General features: G+C 35.7%; 1 protein-coding gene across 1 annotated transcript in view; it reads right to left on the bottom strand.

Annotated features, from left to right (window-relative positions):
- LOC136037409 (prostaglandin E synthase 2-like) overlaps nucleotides 1-19,689 on the bottom strand; it is an 87,392-nt gene that overhangs the window by 9,453 nt on the left and 58,250 nt on the right. The window contains exon 6 of the mRNA XM_065720163.1: nucleotides 14,749-14,849. Within this exon, the coding sequence (XP_065576235.1) occupies nucleotides 14,749-14,849 (101 nt within the window). The remainder of the gene's footprint in view (nucleotides 1-14,748; nucleotides 14,850-19,689) is intronic.

A 19,689-nucleotide genomic window follows, 5' to 3' on the forward strand; every position in this document is an offset into this window, starting at 1 on the left:
TGGGACAAGAAATATGTGTCTTTCATATCAGTTGGAGAGATGAAATTGAGTGTCCGTTTTTGAGTCCGTTTATGAGTGTCCCGATTGTTCTAATCTTCTGCTCTGGAATGATAAAAAACGTTCAAAGTCATGAAACTGGGCTGAGCAAAAGTACTAGGTTTTTGGTCCCTTGTGGGGCGAAAAAAAAGCTTTTTTAAATTTTTTTCTGTGTATATTAAAGCACATAAGTATTAATAGAGATTCCTTCTTCAACACCTATTTGTCAGTTGGGCAATGAGTATTAACAGTAATTGATAACTTTGCTGTTTAACGATCGCCTTTGTTGCTTATCAAACAGTTCGTGGTAACGAACTGTAGTAAGGAGCGACCTGGCTCAATGGTACCAAAACTCTAAAAAATTTAATTTTGATATCAATAGCTACATCGAAAGAATCGCATTTTAATGCTGATTTTAAATATATAAGTTTCATCAAGTTTAGTCTTACCCATCAAAAGTTTTGTAGATAGGAGCTAGAATCTTAACGAAAATGACACCATCAGATTCAGCGTATCAGAGAACCCTACTGTAGAAGTTTCAAGCTCCTATCTACAAAAATGAGGAATTTTGTATTTTTTGCCAGAAGACAAATCACGGGTGCGTGTTTATTTGTTTTGTTTTGTTTTTTTTCCCCAGGGGTCATGCTTGAATAGATTTTTGTACTCAACTAGAAGACTGGTTTGATGTTAATATTTGATATTTATACCTGATTGTTGCCTTTGATTGTAGCGTTTATTAGTTTCTCTTATTCTATTGTCTGTTGTTTTTTTTTCTATGTAGTGTTAGTTTGTAGACATTTAGCAGTGAAATACTTGTAAAGGTTTAATCACTTAATAAAATCATCATCATCATCAGGGGTCATCGTATCGACCAAGTGGCCCTAGAATGTCACAAGAGGGCTCATTCTAACGGAAATGAAAAGTTCTAGTGCCCTTTTTAAGTGACCAAAAAATTGGAGGGCATCTAGGCCCCCTCCCACGCTCATTTTTTCCCAAAGTCAACGGATCAAAATTTTGAGATAGTCATTTTGTTCAGCATAGTCGAAAACCATAATAACTATGTCTTTGGGGATGACTTACTCCCCCACAATCCCTGGGGGAGGGGCTGCATGTTACAAACTTTTACCAGTGTTTACATATAGTAATGGTAATTGGGAAGTGTACAGACGTTTTCAGGGGGATTTTATTTTGTTTGGGGGTGGGGCTGAGGGGAGGGGGCTATGTTGGAGGATCTTTCCTTGGAGGAATCTGTCATGGGGGAAGAAAAATTCAATGAAAAGGGCATAGGATTTTCTAGCATTACTATAAGAAAACAATGAAAAATAAACATGAAAACGTTTTTTCAGATGAAAGGAACGAGTAGCATTGAAACTTAAAACGAACAGAGATTATTACGCATATGAGGGGTTCTAAAAATACTTTAGCATAAAGAGCGAGGTATTTAGGAGGAGATAAATACCTCGCTCTATATGCTAAAGTATTTTTAGTAATTTCTCTTTATTCTACGGCCTTTCTGATTCAGGGGTCATTCTTAAAGAATTGGGACAAAACTTACGATTTAGTGTAAAGAGCGAGGTATTAACGAGGGTACAAACCCCCTCGTATACATAATAAAAATATAAGATTATGAAAGTTTGTTACGTAAGTTAATTCTTAAGTTACGTATATTTTTTACTAATAAAAACGTTCGTTAAAAATTAAAAGTTCTAGTTGCCTTTTTAAGTAACCGAAAAGTTGGAGGGCAACTAGGCCTCCTTCTCCACCCCTTATTTCTCAAAATTGTCTGATCAAAACTAAGAGAAAGCCATTTAGCCAAAAAAAGAATTAATATACAAATTTCATTTTAATAATTTATGTGCGGAGAGCCAAAACCAAACATGCATTAATTCAAAAACGTTCAGAAATTAAATAAAAAAAAACTAATTTTTTTAGCTGAAAGTAAGGAGCGACATTAAAACTTAAAACGAACAGAAATTACTCCGTATATGAAATGGGTTGTCCCCTCCGCAATCCCTCGCTCTTTACGCTAAAGTTTGACTCTTTGCCACAATTCTACTTTTTAAAACAATTAAAAGCTTTAGCGTAAAGAGCGAGGGATTGCGGAGGGGACAACCCATTTCATATACGGAGTAATTTCTGTTCGTTTTAAGTCCTAATGTCGCTCCTTACTTTCAGCAAAAAAAAATAATTTTTTTTTTATCTAATTACTTAGAAGACCTAGACTTGTAAGTCTGACATATATCTGACTTATGATCAGATTTATAAGTCTGATCGCTGCTCGAACGACCCTTCTCCTGGTATTTAAATTTTATAGTGTAATTTCTTCTCTTTTTGGAGGTGTTTATCCTTTTTATCCTAGACACAGAATGCTCTCATCAATGGGAGTATCTTTTCTTGAGATTTTCCAATTCTGCAGTAAGTCTTCAATTTCTTCAAAAATAGTAAAGCACGATAAATCATCTGATTCGACGCAAAATTTTCAAAAGCAACCCGGTACAGAACAGATATAGCCATGAGAAGTAAGGTATGAGCAGCGAGGGCCTGATAGTATAGCTTTCCACTAATCAGTGTCTTTGTGGTTCCTTCTAGTAGAATTCCAGCCTCATAAGTCATCTCTTCTAAACCAGAGCACCTCATTATATGACTAGTTGTACGTGATATTTCATATTGTTTTGCAGTTGTTTTATTGTTTTCTTTCTTTACAATAACTTCGATTACAGTAGCTTGGACCAGCTGAGGTTCCATACCCCCCCTCTTCCTTTCTTCTGCTGGAATGGTTTTCGAACCATTATGCCCTAAAATAAGTAAGAATACTGAAAGCCAGAGAAGTTTTTTTAGTTTTATTTTTAACAGTGCTCTTTAAGGGCATCCCCCAGGCCACTCAGCATGTCCGTAGGTGGGGATAGGGGAACACCCTATAGATTTGTAGGGTACCTCCATAGGAGGCATGGACCAAGGGGAGACCTTGTCCTGGGGGTCCATAACAGAAACTGGGGGACCCTCGCCCTAGCCGTAAATACAGGTGAAGGGTTGAGAATTACCCTCAAATTTACACTCAACAGGGCCCACCGGCATGTCCACACATCCCATGAGTTACAAATTTTCTTCCAGTAATGGGTTAAATTGCATGGTGACGCAGAGCACCATCGTGGGAGGATCCTCTGTAGGAGGACAACTGCGGCAGGGCGTAAGATCCAGATCTATGGACAACAACCTCTACAAAGGGCTGCCTCGACCCTTTCGGGGTACCTGCAAGACTGGGGACCTCGCGATCAACTCTATTCGCACTTGAGGAATGGTGCCCCTTGAGGACATTATAGCCTAGTAAAGGACACAGCATTCGCACGGGATTCCGATTAATGGATAATTCTTCTGAGCTTGGTCTGTTTTGGTGGGCGTTTTCGGGCTGAAAAACATATTCCTAGCTAATTTATCTACGATGGGTTGCCTTCCCGTAGTAGTATAATTTTTGTAGGCATGAATATATAATGAGTCGGGGGTATTAGGCTTGGGGCTGTCTGTGCAGGATTTTGACTCTTGCTGATAGAACAGCATCGCCAAGTACTGAAACCCATGTTCTGACCCAAGATGGGCCCAGGATTGCACAATTCCTCCATTAACACGGGAAATCCCAGGAACTTCTTGCTGTTGGGTTCCAAGCCGGCTTAAGCACTTCGGTGTAGACCTGGGAAGATATGTTGATCCCCGTCCTGTACCGATATACGGGATCATTGCTTTTTCTGAGGCCAAAATAATTTTAATGATTTATAGAATATGAAAATCGGAACTTGGAATGTTACAACGTTAAAAAACGAGTACCGTATTGACATTTTGACTGAAAAATTCCGAAGATTCGAACTGAACTTATTAGGAGTTTCAGAAACTCATATCCTAGGGGTAGGAAGCATGAAGTTAGGTGATATAGAATTTGTTTAATCAGGCAGAAAAGATGGGATATTTCACCGCTATATATTATATCTTTTCCAAAATTGCCACGAATTTGTTTTCACACTAAACTTTTACTATAAACTGAAGTAATAGTTACCATTCCCAAATCAGCTTTAAATAACAATTTTTTTCTAACTTCACACTTTTTTTTCAAGCGCGTTTTTTCGAACTTTCGGTTACTATGGGCTTGAATTCGCTATTTATTAGATTGAAGCTATTGCTACAACCCCGATATTAAACCAGTAGAACGAATGTTACACCATTTAAAAAATATCTCTGAATTTCTCTGTGGTAACAGTGTAACACAACTACTGCCTTTATCCTTTCTGAGGACATGTCTGAGCCACTTGCGCCAAAGTCAAAAGAAAATTACCATAAAAAAAAGGTAGAAAACAAAAGATAATGTTGGATAAAGATGGCAAGCATGCGAGGCCCAAAGGTCCTAAAAGTTGAATGGCAACGAAAAGACGGCGAATCCAGTCTTTTGCCTAGTGGCCAAATAAAACCAGAGTGGTAAAAAAAAACAATATCTTCACACATTTTTCATAAATACGTTCTCTTTTTCCTCTTTTTTCTTCTAGTGCAATACACTTAAAAGGGTTAGATTTTGCTGTTGTTTCTTCTTTTTTTCTTTTTTTTCTCTTTCTTTTTTTTTGAGCACTGAGGACGACTTGGCGGAGGTCCTTGTCGAAATATTTGCTTGTTTTTCATATTTTGCTACTGGCTGATAAAATCCTCGTTTTTCACCTATTTGTTTTTTCTCTTTTCATTTATTATTTCCTTTCTTTGTTTTCATACGGCACATTTTTCAAGGCCAAGGCCCTATTTTCTAGCATCAGGATTGCCCGTTATACCGCTAGGCATCTCAAACCTTAGTTCGGACGAATCAATAGTTGACTTTGAACTGCAACTTTTTTCAGGCAGGGAATGGTTAAGAACTACTAATTTTTAACAATGGGGTTTCTTAGCATCTATAGCTTTTATGCAATTTTTTGAAAAAAAATACAACTGTTTAATGTTTATAAGGTTTATTTCAATCAAACTTGGCTCGTTAAATTTTCGGTCAATCAATTGCGTATTATATCTTTATAAGTGAGTAATATGTGTATTATTTATGTATGTATTTGTGTATGTATTTATTTATTTTTTCTCGAAAACGGCTCCATATTTTTCGGGAAATTTGGTATTTTGGGATATTCTCACATTAAAAAACGATCTAGATAGGTCAAAAGTTTAAGAAAATTCGGTATATTTTAGAAGAAAAAAATTATGTGAGTGACCTCATTTTTATACACATCAGTGTTGACACAAGAAGGTCGATAAGAACCCTCCACTTAAATTAGAATTTCCAATTAAGACAGAAAAAAAAGGTAAATTTACTCAGCACAGGGGGTTTAATTTGCGACAAGGAGGGAAGTTGGCTGTTTGTCAGGGTGTGGGGTACTTGAAAAAACGATGAATAAAATGGAAAATGTACAGAATTATCAGGAAATGGAAAAAAAACTTAAGGTTTCAAAGAGAGGTAGTCAAATGCCAACTCCTCCCATGCATATCTGGTTTGCATGATAACAGTTTAGTTTTTGATTATAACCATTTAGCCCTCTGAATAACAGCTAAAAAACGATTAGAAAGTGCTTTCTCTCTAACCCCTCCCAATAAAATTAATAGATACATTTTAATAGCACCATGTATATGTTTAATACAACAAATGGCTTAATTCAAACAATTATTGTTCATCTGCCAAATGACAGTTAACTAAAGGTATATTAGACCTTGATTTAAAAAAGTACAAATTACGACTAAACTGGACTCGATCCAAGACGATACAAAGGACTAGAGAATTAAAGCCATTAAGAAAGGAAATTAATTGACCAGACTCGCTGATTGAAATTGGAAAAAAATGGGAGAAATAGTACCTGAATTTTGGTGATGACTTCTGTCAAGCCATTACTTACCACTTAACATTCAGTACTAAAAGAACGAAGAAAAAAGGAAATGTAATATCAGTTAATCACTGTAGTAATTTTGTCGTAAATTGTAACTAATGGTTGTTTCACACCACGCCGAAAAACCTTTCACATTGGCACAATCTAAGACTTCATGTACCGTTACGGCATCTTGCGGAGCGAATTTTTTCGTAAGGTATGCAGTGCTAAATAAACTCAAACTCTGCATAGTAAATTTACGTTGAACCGTTGAAAAGTCAATCAATTGCTGAGTTAAAAGTTTGTATGTTCTTTTTTTGGGGGGGGGGGGGGGGTGTCTATGGTCAACCCAAATGTTTCGAGGGATTAGCCGCTGTCGAACTTTGAATCTATTTACGGTAGGCTAAGTAACAAGGTAAAGCCAAAGACACTACGTTTCGCCAGGTTACCGTGAATAATTTCTGAGACCACACTGCTAGGATAGGACCCTGGCAGGCCCCACGCTGCTAGGACCCCAGGCTAGGATACCATCTATCCCTATTTCTACCAAACCAGGTGTCAAAATTTCCTAGGAAAACCATTATATTTCTACATGGGACCCTGTCTATTTTCTCCTGTAACTATAAGTAAAATTCATCTGAGTTACTAGTATCTCCGTCAGTTGGTTCAACAGGAGCATATACCGCTATAATTCATACCCTGAGCTTTTTAGTCATAAAATGGACAGTTAGTATTCTATTATTAATACCTTTCCAGCCTAAACAAGACTTAGCAGCTTCCTTATTCATCGTCAGCCCTACTCCCTGTCTATGTATCCCTGTCTGTTTTTTAACGTTGTAACATTCCAAGTTCCGATTTTCATATTCTATAAATCATTAAAATTATTTTGGCCTCAGAAAAAGCAATGATCCCGTATATCGGTGCAGGACGGGGATCAATATATCTTCCCAAGTTTACACCGAAGTGCTTAAGCCGGCTTAGAACCGGACAACAAGAAGTCCCTGGGATTTCCCGTATGAATGGAGGCTTTGTGCAATCCTAAGCCCATCTTGGTCAGAACATGGGTTTCAGTACTTGGCGATGCTCTTCTATCAGCAAGAGTCAAAATCCTGCACAGACAGTCCCAAGCCTAATACCTCCGACTCATTATATATTCATGCCTACAAAAATTATACTACTACGGGAAGGCAACCCATAGTAGATAAATTTGCTAGGAATAGATTTTTCAGCCCGAAAATGCCCGCCAAAACAGACCAAGCTCAGAAGAATTATTCATTAATCGGAATCCCGTGCGAATGCTGTGTCCTTTACTAGGCTATAATGTCCTCAAGGGGCACCATTCCTCAAGTGCGAATAGAGTTGACCGCGAGGTCCCCAGTCTTGCAGGTACCCCGAAAGGGTCGAGGCAGCCCTTTGTAGAGGTTGTTGTCCATAGATCTGGATCTTACGCCCTGCCGCAGTTGTCCTCCTATAGAGGATCCTCCCACGATGGTGTTCTGCGTCACCATGCAATTTAACCCATTACTGGGCGAAAATTTGTAACTCATGGGATGTGTGGACATGCCGGTGGGCCCTGCTGAGTGTACATTTGAGGGTCCTTCTCAACCCTCCACCTGTATTTACGGCTAGGGCGAGGGTCCCCCAGTTTCTATTATGGACCCCCAGGACAAGGTCTCCCATTGGTCCATGCCTGGGGGAGGCCCTTAAAGAGCACTGTTAAAAATAAAACTAAAAAAACTTCTCTGGCTTTCAGTATTCTTACTTATTTTAGGGCATAATGGTTCGAAAAACCATTCCAGAAGAAGAAAGGAAGAGGGGGGGGGGTATGGAATCTCAGCTGGTTCAAGCTACTGTAATCGAAGTTATCGTAAAGAAAGTAAACAATAAAACAACTGCAAAACAATATGAAATAGCACGCACAACTAGTCATATAATGAGGTGCTCTGGTTTAGAAGAGATGACTTACGAGGCTGGAATTCTACTAGAAGGAACCACAAAGACACTGATTAGCGGAAAGCTATACTATCAGGCCCTCGCTGCTCATACCTTAGTTCTCATGGCTATATCTGTTCTGTACCGGGTTGCTTTTGAAAATTTTGCGTCGAATCAGATGATTTATCGTGCTTTACTATTTTTGAAGAAATTGAAGACTTACTGCAGAATTGGAAAATCTCAAGAAAAGATACTCCCATTGATGAGAGCATTCTGTGTCGGGATAAACACCTCCAAAAAGAGAAGAAATTACACTATAAAATTTAAATACCAGGAGAAGGGTCGTTCGAGCAGTGATCAGACTTATAAATCTGATCATAAGTCAGACATATGTCAGACTTACAAGTCTAGGTCTTCTAAGTAATAAGCAACAAAGGCGATCGTTAAACAGCAAAGTTATCAATTACTGTTAATACTCATTGCCCAACTGACAAATAGGTGTTGAAGAAGGAATCTCTATTAATACTTATGCGCTTTAATATACACAGAATATAATTTAAAAAAGCTTTTTTTCGCCCCACAAGGGACCAAAAACCTAGTATTTTTGCTCAGCCCAGTTTCATGACTTTGAGCGTTTTTTATCATTCCAGAGCAGAAGATTAGAACAATCGGGACACTCAAAACGGACACTCAATTTCATCTCTCCAACTGATATGAAAGACACATATTTTTTATCCCAGTGAACCCCTATATGGAAAACAAATTTAAAACTAAATTTTGTCAGTAAAAGCTCATGGACCCTGAAAATGGGCTCATAATTTTTTGGTCTTCCATCGGTTCGTAACTTACAGGGAATACTTACAGAACACTTTGAAGCCCATAACGTTTTCATTAAAGCGCAAATGACACTTTGGCCTTTAAATCAAGTAGGGAGGGCGGTAGCTGTACTATCATTAAACCTTTTCCAGAATCGTTAGTTCAAAATTATTGTCTCAACAAACTAAATGTATGGCCTAAAAAATTATTGGTTTTCGTTTTAAAAGTTCTATTTAGGCGTTAGTTTTTTATATGTTTAAGTAAAATAGGATCAAAGGAAAAACTTCGACAATACAAAAACAAATAAATCATCCTTTCAAAACAGTAAAATTAAACTGTATGTCACAAGTTTTATTCTAGGATTTTTTTTTTTCTGTAATCTTGGTTACTGTCACGATGTTTTTTTAAGTTGTTGTTGTCTTGACAAACAAAACCACACTATTCAAAATAAATAGCGTTTTCAGAAAAGCGCAGATGTTGGCCTTCATAGGGTAAAGAGGGGCGTCAACCCTATTATTATTTGCGGTAATTTCTAATTGTTTTAAGTCTTATTGGCTTTTTTCTTTTAATTTATGTTCGTTTTGGGATTCATGTACTCATTTAGAGTTGTATTTGTTATCTTTATGGTTGATGTAATTATTCACTTTAATTTCTTACTTGCTAAGGGTTACTTTAATTCCTTCTTAGTAATCCCTAGTAGTTTAAGTTTAAATCATTCATTATATGGCTTTATTTCTGCCCATTTTATATTTTAAAATGAACCTTTAATATTTTTGATTTTTTTTCGGAAGTTGTGTTTTTGAAATTTATTTTTTGGCTTATAGCCAATTAAGAATATACGCAGGCAAGGGGCCGTTGCAACTACAAATTATATGTTATACGATCTCGTATGGCTTACATTAAATCACTCGTTTAGGTAGTCAGAAGGTGCATTTTTTTATACAGCTTTCCGCGTCTCAAGGGGAGGGTAGTATGAATACCCTAAGCAACCTAACATCTTATTACCAATGCCTCGGTTCGACAGGTGGATGTGGAGGGCAATCATCCCTTTTTGGATATTTATTTGCTGAAAAAATTGTATGGTTGAAAGATCATAGCGCAAATTCCATATGGGAGCAGAAAAACGGGTATGATAAAAACATAAATATGTGGTTTTTGTTTTCTTCATTATTATCATTGTTATCATTACGAAATGCTTTTTTGTAGAATTTTCATGGCAAAAACTACATGCGTATCAAAATTTCAATTTGCAGCTATTTCTGTAAGCAAGAGAATAAGAAATGAGACACTTGCGAAAAAACAAACCTCTAATAATTTTAGGAACCAAATCTATATATAAAAAAATAAGTTGTATGTTTGTTTGTACGCAAATGACGTCATTATAAGTATATACGGCTTTATATATGACGTCATTATAAGTATATAAGGGGGCGATTCAAAGAGAAATTTTAGTATAAATCCTACAATGGCAGAAGAAACAGCCGAGGAAGCTGCTCAAAGAGTTAATGCCAAAAGGTTTGCGGCTAAAAGAGAAAGTAACAAAAGAAAGCGCGCCGAGGAATCACAAGAAAAACGTGCAAACAGGCTTGCGGCTCAAAGAGAAATTACCAAAAAAATCGTGCCGAGGAATCACAAGAGTAAGCGAAGACAGGCTTGCGACTCAAAGATAAATTACCAAAAGAAAGCGTGTCGAGGAATCACAAGAGCAGCGTGAAAACAGGCTTGCGGCTCAAAGAGAAATTACCGTAAAAAACCATTCCGAGGAATCACAAGAACAACGTGAAAACAGACTTGCGGCTCAAAGAGATAATGCCAAAAGAAAGCGTGCCGAGGAATCAGGTAAATTTTATGACTCAAAAAATTTTTAAGTACACCTTTGAATTATTGCAGCCGAACTGTTCATTTTGTTTATAATTGACTAACCAGCAGAATTTGCCGGTTAACAGGATAACCATAGCGTCAGTCACGTAAATAAGAAATATTCTCGAGGGAGCGTAGGCCTCACCTATGTGCGTGCACAGCGTATACTCTGTCTCCTTTCCCCTAACACAAAACCCAGTGTCTTCTTATCTCCCCCCCATCAGTTCCCCCATTTTTCCATCATAGGACAAGCAATCGGGCTAGACCTGCAAAAACTATGGGCTAAATTTGTCACCGTTTTATTGTTCCTCCCAAAAAAATACCCACACAGATTCATGTACCTGTTGTATAACATCACACGATTGTTTTCAGAACTTCTAAAAACAGCGAACTTGATCCCTCGCATCTATTCCCCCATTTTTCCATCATAGGACAAGCAATCGGGCTAGACCTGTAAAAACTATGGGCTAAATTTATCACCATTTTATTGTTCCTCCCAAAAAAATACCCACACAGATTCATGCACCTGTTGCATAACATCACGCGATTGTTTTCAGAACTTAAGATCAATGATTGGTTGAAAGTAACCGACAATTATATAGGTAGATTACCTGTTTTTTCTTCTATTTCTTGAAGTCCCAATCTACATTGTTGGCAGTTACAACGATGATTTTGACAACAATGGAGGCTTGTACAATTAGAGGCTTTTATTTGTTCATTACTCAAAGATGACTTTCTGTATAACCTTTAAAGCCTTGATTTTTAATGTAAACTATAAAAAAAAGTCTGATTTTTCCAGTTTCCGTTGACACTGAGAATCAGCCAAGTGGTAATTTAGCATTTTAGGATTCTTTCACAAGAGTATAAACTTCCTGTTTAGCATAATAATTTTGTTTGGATCAACCTGTCAAAAGATGGCCATTATTGTCAAGCAAAAACAGATATGCCAATTGTTTAAAAAAAGGCCGAAAAACTTATAAGAAAGATGAAAAGATTTCCTTGGTAAAATTAGGGCTGGTTTTTGATCGTAACCTTGAGAAGCTCCTGAGTAATTATGTCGAACTTTCCTTAGAGCATCAAGATAAATAAAGTCTACCCCGTGTCGGCTTGAATATTTTAGAGTTAGCTTCCGAGATATTGGACTGAGTTTTCGAGACAATAGCTTAAAGATTTGACTCGATATCCTTGAAAAATCGAGAATCTAATTTTTGACACCTTAGGACCTGTCATGGAGGATGTTATTGAATTTTCCATTTCAATTGACCATTTTATTATATATAATATTTTGACAAGTACTGTGCATTTGATATGAAAAGAAGATATATTCTAAACGCCATCCATTTAATGCGTCTTTTCCCGACTCGTTCCAGGAAATTTTCAAGTTTGAAGAACTGTAAATTTTTTAGAGACACTAGCTGAAAGATATGATTCAATATCCCTGGAGACGTCAGGGATCCTTGATCCCCGGACACCCTTGGAGCTGTCGTGGAAGACATTTCAAAAGGGATCAGATGGATTATTTCAGATTGTTGATTCCAGGTGATCATCGCATTATATATTATCTTGGCTCATGTACTACACATTTGATATGAAAAGGGGATATCTTCTAAATGCCATTTGTTCAATGAATTTTTCTCTTTTCCAAAACTTGTTTTAAGACAGTTTCAAGATTCCATAACCGTTTTATTCTAGGGATTCTAGCTTAACAACATGTTCCAATATCTCTCGAAAAATCAGAGATACAAAGCTTGACATCTAAGGAGCTGTCTTGGGGACATCTAGCCTTTTTAGTCTGTTTCTATTTTTAAGATCTAGTTTCTAGAAAATCTAAAAAACTAAACTGACAGAAACAAGCTTCTTCCAACAAGTCTCAGAAGCCAAGTCAGTTCTGGAACTAGTTCCAAAAAAGGTATCCTTTTCACTTAGCCTATATATTTCGTGGAATATTAATAAAGTCCTTCTGCGAAAAAGGTTTACTTAAAAATAAAAGTGTAAATCTGGCACAGACCTGACGATATCAATGAAATATTGTCTATGTTGTGTTGTCAATGTTGATAAATTTAACGCAAATGGTGCCTTTAATTTGAAAATTCCAACGGATGCTAGATTTCTAAACAATATGATTAGTTGATGGGGGGGGAGTAAAACCCAGCAGAGTCCAATGGCGACTCAGTAAACCCTGCTTGGAATGCAAGTTATAGGTTATAGAATCTACAATAGGTTCGAATAGAAGGACCAGCATTCAAGGGTATATCCAAGGGGGTTAGAGTGTTTGAAGTCCCCCCTCGAAATGTTTGTCCGACTCATTAGGACGTAAGAAAAATGAATATAAACAAATTGTTGAAGCGTTTTTAATTTTTTTTTTTGCAACCCCCCTAGAAAAAATCCTTTTGTAACCCCTCTCCCCCCAAAAAAAAATTCTGGATACGACCCTGCTACCCTTGATTATTAGACATGAAATGTTTAACAGGAGAAATACAGCCCATCTCATCTTTCCTCCCTCAAATAAATCAAGTGCAGGCGCTGCAGTATAGTTTGAAAATTGCAAGAGACGCTAGACTTTCAAACCACTTGATTAGTTAAAGCGGACGGAGTCCAATGATGACTAAACAAACCCGCAATCCATATACATACTCCAGGTATGAGAATGCGGAGGTAGTCCTAATATAAGAGCCAGAATTTACGATTCGAGACGCAGTGCTTAAAATGGAAGATACAGGCCACGGTATTCTTCTTTAATTCATCAACACCGATATTTCCTTAAGGGAAAACCACTCATCTTTTCTGAAATCCTTCACCGACAATATCGTAAGGCATGCTAGATTTCCAAGCCATTAGATTAGTTGAAACGGGTGGAGTCCAATGGTGGCTATGTACCACCTGGGAGGCATATAGATACTCAAAACATGAGAATGTAGGAGCGGCCCTAATATAAAGGCCATAGCTGATTTGAAGAGATAGAATACTGAACAAAGAAGTACAGGTCAACCAATTCTGCCTTAATGCATTAATGCTGAAATTTCCTTGAAGAAAAAAAGTTCATCTTTTCTTCAGTTCTTTAGTGAGATAATTGGAAGAGATGATAGATTTGATTAGTTGAAGTGGGCGGAGTCCAATGGCGACCAAGTAGCGCTCACAAGGCAAAGGCCTGTGCATATTCTAAGCATGATAATTTAGAAGCGTTCTTAATATAAGGGCCACACTTGATTATTGAAGATCAACAGATCTACCGTGACAAGACCAAAGAAATAAATTTCGAGAACAGCGAATATATGGTATGCAAGAAGAAAAAGTAGAAAAAGAAAAAATAAACTATTTATTTTAGTATCACAGCAATATCTTCTCTTCGTCGAAAAATCAAAAGAAATTCAACAATAATAATTAAATGGAAGGAATTTAAAATAAAGAAAACATAATAAACAGGTTGGCCATAGTTTCTGTTCGATTTAAGTTTTAATGTTGCTTTTTACTTTTAGTTGAAGAAAATTGTTTTTTTTATTTAATTATGTTTAAAACTTAAATGCTGTGCTTCTCAGCATCCAGGAATGGGTCGAGTGTTTTCACTAGGCTTTGGTTTATGTTAATTTATATATTTGATGATTTTTTTGTTTATGTCTATTTATGTTTCTGTTTTTAATTAGGTTTTGATTATGTTTATTATGTTTTATTTATGTTTTTGATTATGTTTATTATGTTTTTATTATGTTTTTGTTTAGGTTTATGTTTTGATTTGTTAATGACCCAAAAATTTAACTATTGTTTTTAGTATCACAACAATATCTTCTCTTCGTCGAAAAAGCGAAAGATATTCAACAATAATAATTAAAAAGAAAGAATTTAAAATAAAGATAACATAATAAAAAGGTTGACTGTTGGGTTCATTTTTCATTTTTCTCGTGACTTTAGATTCCTTCAATTTTAAATACAGAACCGTTGTTTAATTATAGAATTGTTATTACCAATAATTTTTAATTTTTTCCTTGATATAGCGAATTTGGTGGAGTCCGATGGTGACTAAGTAAAACTGACAAGGTGGGTCTAAACAAGAATTTAGAATAAGCCCCGATTTAAGAGCCGTTTTTGATTATAAGAGGCATAACAACTGGGAGGGATATAACCCAGCATGTCCTTTTTAAATTACCTGATTTTAATTACTTATAGTCATTTAATTACTTTTTAAATTGTGCTTTTTAAATAACCTGATATGTTCTTAAAGGAAAAAACGTCTCACCTTTTCTTAAGTCTTTTACCGACAAAATACATAGCCAATGCTCCCACATAAATGACTATTTGCCTCTGCCAATCCGGAAAAATATTTTCCCAATCTCCAGCCTAGAAAACGAAAATTACTTATTACAAACGCTTCAAAAGATAATCTCGTGGGGGGCTCAGCAAGGTGAAAAGATTGAAAGAAGATTTGAACGATTTCTCTGTGAATGACAGTCACATAAATGACATTCTTAATTGAAAATTTCTCCTCAGCTTTCAATATTATCTGATTGCAGATGGTGTACCCAAGGGAGCATTATGGTTAAGTATTGCTTTGTTAATGATGTTGTTATTGTGGGAGGACGGCTTTGGGCCCTTGCCACTTTGAAAATTTGAGACGTTAAAAATTTTCTTTCATTTCCCATGCTTTTCTCACAATAGATCCATTTTCAGCGTTTTGTTTCAGTTCAATCCGAAATGTGACACCCCCCCCTAAAAAGTAAAAAGTCCCAAACGAAAGCACATTAATTCTAACTCTTAATTCCAACTAGTTTGAGATTAATTTAATAATAATAGAACTAAACAACCAATTACAAATAGAAGAATAGGGAGATTTCTTCTATATACAGTGGAACTCCAAACCCTAAATGAATATTTCGGCCCAAGGGCCGTTCTCAGCACAAAGCAAACGAAAATATAAAAGATAAATTTACATTAAAATACGAACTTTAAAACTAAATACAGTTAGGACTGAAATATTATTTAGAGTTTGAAATTCCACTTCTTTAGAAAAAATGTCCTTATTGTTTTTACTTTTAATCCCTCGTTTGTGATGGAAAGGCAGTGTGGTCTTCGTCACTATTTAAATAATATAACTAAGTTATAAAGAATTATGTGCAATTTGAAATTAGACTGAATTAGTTTATATTAATTTATTATTCTTTTTATTTGGGTGGTTTCCCCCAGGCTAGGAGCAGGAAGGTATTTGGTTAGTTTTTGTTCGAAAATGAAAGTTAAAGTTTCCTCGGCGAGTAGGACTAGTGAGCAATCTGCGTATCAAATAGTTCGTGGTAACGAACTGTAAACAAGGAACGACTCGGACCAATAGTAACCAAAACTCTAAAAAATGAAATTGATAACAATAGATACAAAAAAAGAATGGATATTTTAGGCTGATTCCGAAATTTATCAGATTCATTTATCATGTTGAAGTTTACTCATCTAAAGCTACGAATCTGAGAAAATTTGCTTGATTTTCAGAAAAAGCGGGAAACACCTCTAAAAGTTATGCGATCGTAATGAAAATAGCATCATAAAATTCAGTATATCAGAGAACCCTGTTGTAGAGGTTTCAAGCTGATACCTGCAAAGAAGTGGAATTTTGCACTTTTTGACAGAAGAAACATAACGGATGCATTTCTATTTTTTTTTCCTCAGGGGTGATCGTATCGAACCAATGGTCCAAGAATATTTGTAGAGGGATCAATTGAAAAGCAATCAAAAGCTCTAATTCCCTTTCTAAGTGACCATAAGAGTTTGAGGATAGCTAGCCCCGTTTCCATGCCCCTTTTTTCCGCAAAGATTTCCGACCAAATTTTGAGAGATGCAATTGATTCAGTATAGTGGAAACGTTCGACAAATATGCCTTAGGGGATGACATGATCTCCAATTTTCAAATTTATGAAACACCGCTTTATCATGCATTGAGAGAAATTAATTTTTAAAGAGTGATTGATTAAAGATTGATTTTAGAAAATTATGCATTAAGAGAAATGTAGTGATTTTTTTTTATAGTGCACGTTTACTATAACTGTATTTTATTTATAATAATATAACTATAATTATATATAATAAATTAATATAATTATAATTACATATATTATATAATATAATTATAATAATATAAATATAATATAATTATTTATAATAATATAACTGTATATTACAGAGCTAAAGTTCTGTACGGCAACGAGCTAGGTCTTGAGGACAAAGAGTACAAAATGTACTTTTTTGTTTGGTAATGATATAATCTGTGACATCAATTGAAGGGGGAAGGATACGCAATTGATTCAGTATAGAGGAAAGGTTCGACAAATATGCCTTTGAGGATGACATGACCCCAATAGTCCCTGAAGAAAGGGCTGTAAGTGACGTCCCTGAAGAAGGGCTGTAAGGGCTGTACATGACCCTAATAGTCCCTGAAGAAAGGGCTGTAAGTTACGTAATTTGTCCATTCCTCACATATTATACTTGCTGTTGGCAAATATACGGATATTTTTTGGGAATAATTTTTTTGCGGGGGGCGGGGGGATTTTTCCCTGGGAGACTTTTCAGTGGGGAGAGAAAATTTCGGGGAAAATTTTTCAGCGAGTGACGGGATTTCCGGGTATGTTTTGAAAAACGGTCAAAACCTCGCTCTTTGCGCTTAAGTCTTAAGGTTCTTTAAAGATACTTCCCATTCAAATTTAACGTCCTTTGTGTTTGAGCAGCAGTTCTTAAAGAATTATGACCAAAACTCAGGCTTTAACGTAAAGAGCAGCCCCCCTCCCCTACCAGGGGCAACCCCCTTTTATATGGAATCATTTCTATTCGTTTTAAGTTTTAATGTTGCTCCTTACTTTGAGTTAAAAAAACTTCTTTTTCTTATTTAATTATGTTTAAAACTATGTCTAATTAAGTTTAAGCTTCCAGAAATGGACCGAGTGTTTTCACTAGGTTTTTGTTTATGTTTATTTATATTTTTGATGATGTTTTTGTTTATGTTTATTTATGTTTCTGTTTTTGATTATGTTTTTATTTATGGTTTTGATTATGTTTGTTATGTTTTATTTATGTTTTTGATTATATTTATTATGGTTTTGTTTAGATTTATGTTTTGATTTGTTAATGACCCATTGGACTTGAGCTTGAAAAAACTTGTTTTTTTTATTTAATTTTGTTTAAAACTTAAATATTGTGATTCTCAGCATCCAGGAAATGGACCAAGTGTCCATTCCGCTAACAGAGGGGGGATGGCGAAAAACAGGGAAGAGAGTTCTGTGAAGGCCCAGGCAGAGACCTAAGAGGAATTTTTTTTTGACATAATCGCAAGCTTTTTTGCATGATGTGAAAATAATTGAAAGTAAACACCCAAATCAAGATTGGGATTTACCTCGCTGAGTCTGAAAAATCACTAAATACGGCTTCTAATTTTGCTTAAAAAAAATTACACTAATAAAAGCAATAAAATTTGAAATATTGACATGGAAATGTAAGCTAGGCATGAAACTAGACATAAAACCCATGATTTGCATGTATCCACCCCAAGTTTCGGCTTCAATCGATATCTCTTGATTTTTAGCCCCAGCCCTCCCCAAGACCCCCTTATATCTTTTACTTTTCATATCAATTGAACATTTTTTGTTTTCAATAAAACTTGTGTCCCCTTAAAATTTTGCCACCGCACTCGAAAAGAATCCTAAAAAAGTTTTCTGATTTTGAATTATTTTTTATAATTATTTCTCATCAGCAGTTGGGCCATAGTATCAAATAATGTCAAATAACAAATTGAAAAACCAGCAAATTTTTTATATAAACTAGGGTTATATCCAGGTATTAAGAAAAGGTTACTGGGATGCATTTAAACTGGAAGCGACTACAGAAGTGTAAGAAACGTATATGTTCTAAATATACTGAAATAGAAATTTTGTTGAAACCCCAAAAGAATGGAGAATGGTCTAAGTTTCCTTATGGTTTTCAACTCCACAGATTGGCTTTTTAGTTTTTCTTATATTTGTTTACTTATGCTTCTCATTTCATTTTTTTCTCTCTATCTTCTTTATCCATTTATTTTAAGCCTTCTTAGTACAGAGAAGATGGATGAGTGGAAAAAATCAACGGTATTATTTTTCAAGGAACAAAAAATAATGAATTTTGGAGAGATATTCTATTTAAAACCAGTGGCGTAATTTTGTCAAAGTCCTGGGGAGGGGGGAAAGTTGGAGCCGGTTTTCCCAAATCAAATGAAAATTATCATGAAACTGAAAATGAGCCATATAGTACCATAAAGGTAAAGGCATACTAAAGAAAACTGAACTGTTTCTGTGGATGCTTGAATTATGCAGGCCTATCTTAGTTTTGACAAGATTTTTGAAGCAACTAAATTTCAGCTGGGGGTAAAATGGGGTCTAGGCGGGGGGTAAACCAATGTCCGAGAGGGTAGTTGCTCCCTGCCTTATAGCAAAATCGCCCCTGTTTAAAACTATTTTTTTTAGATTTGTAGATGCTATATATGAAAAGGGGGAGGGAGACCCATAATTCTAGGCACTTCATTTATACATGTACATACACATGGATTAGACTTGAGTTGAAAGAATTGACTGAAGATTAGACTTGACTAAATGTTAAGGGAAATATTGACATTTCTTCTTGATTGTATTAGTCACTATTCCGGCGAAATAAAATACCATTCTTTTTTATTCGACGTTCCAGGGTCCAATAACCCTTTCTTGCTGCTATAGATGAAAACAAAAACTGATGCTTTAAAAACTTGAATTCTATTTATTCTGGTGTCGAATTTCTGGAGCCAAAACGTGCAACTGTCGACAACTTAGGAATAATTTATTTATGACGCAAGAGCAGTAAAAAGAAAAAAAAATTGAATTTAAGTATTCAAAATCAAAGTAATTAGACCCCAATAAAGCCTAATAATTTATTTCAGGGTGGGGAATGCAGCATTTCAGGGTGGGGGTTGCAGCACCTCAGGTAGGAGAGAAGCAAATAAAAAACACAAAAAAATACTTTATTTATCTTTTATAACTTAATACGCAGCATCAAGCAGCCTACATCAAGTTTATGGGTACATCACTATACACTTTACCGAATATACACTTTACTTTGAAGAAATGATTTAGTATAATATACGACATTCTAGTTAAGTGTAATAATGCACTGAGGCAATTGCTGTCCACTCTCCATTCATATT

The sequence above is a fragment of the Artemia franciscana genome, chromosome 16 (genome assembly GCF_032884065.1).
Source record: "Artemia franciscana chromosome 16, ASM3288406v1, whole genome shotgun sequence".
NCBI classification, from domain to species: Eukaryota; Metazoa; Arthropoda; class Branchiopoda; order Anostraca; family Artemiidae; genus Artemia; species Artemia franciscana.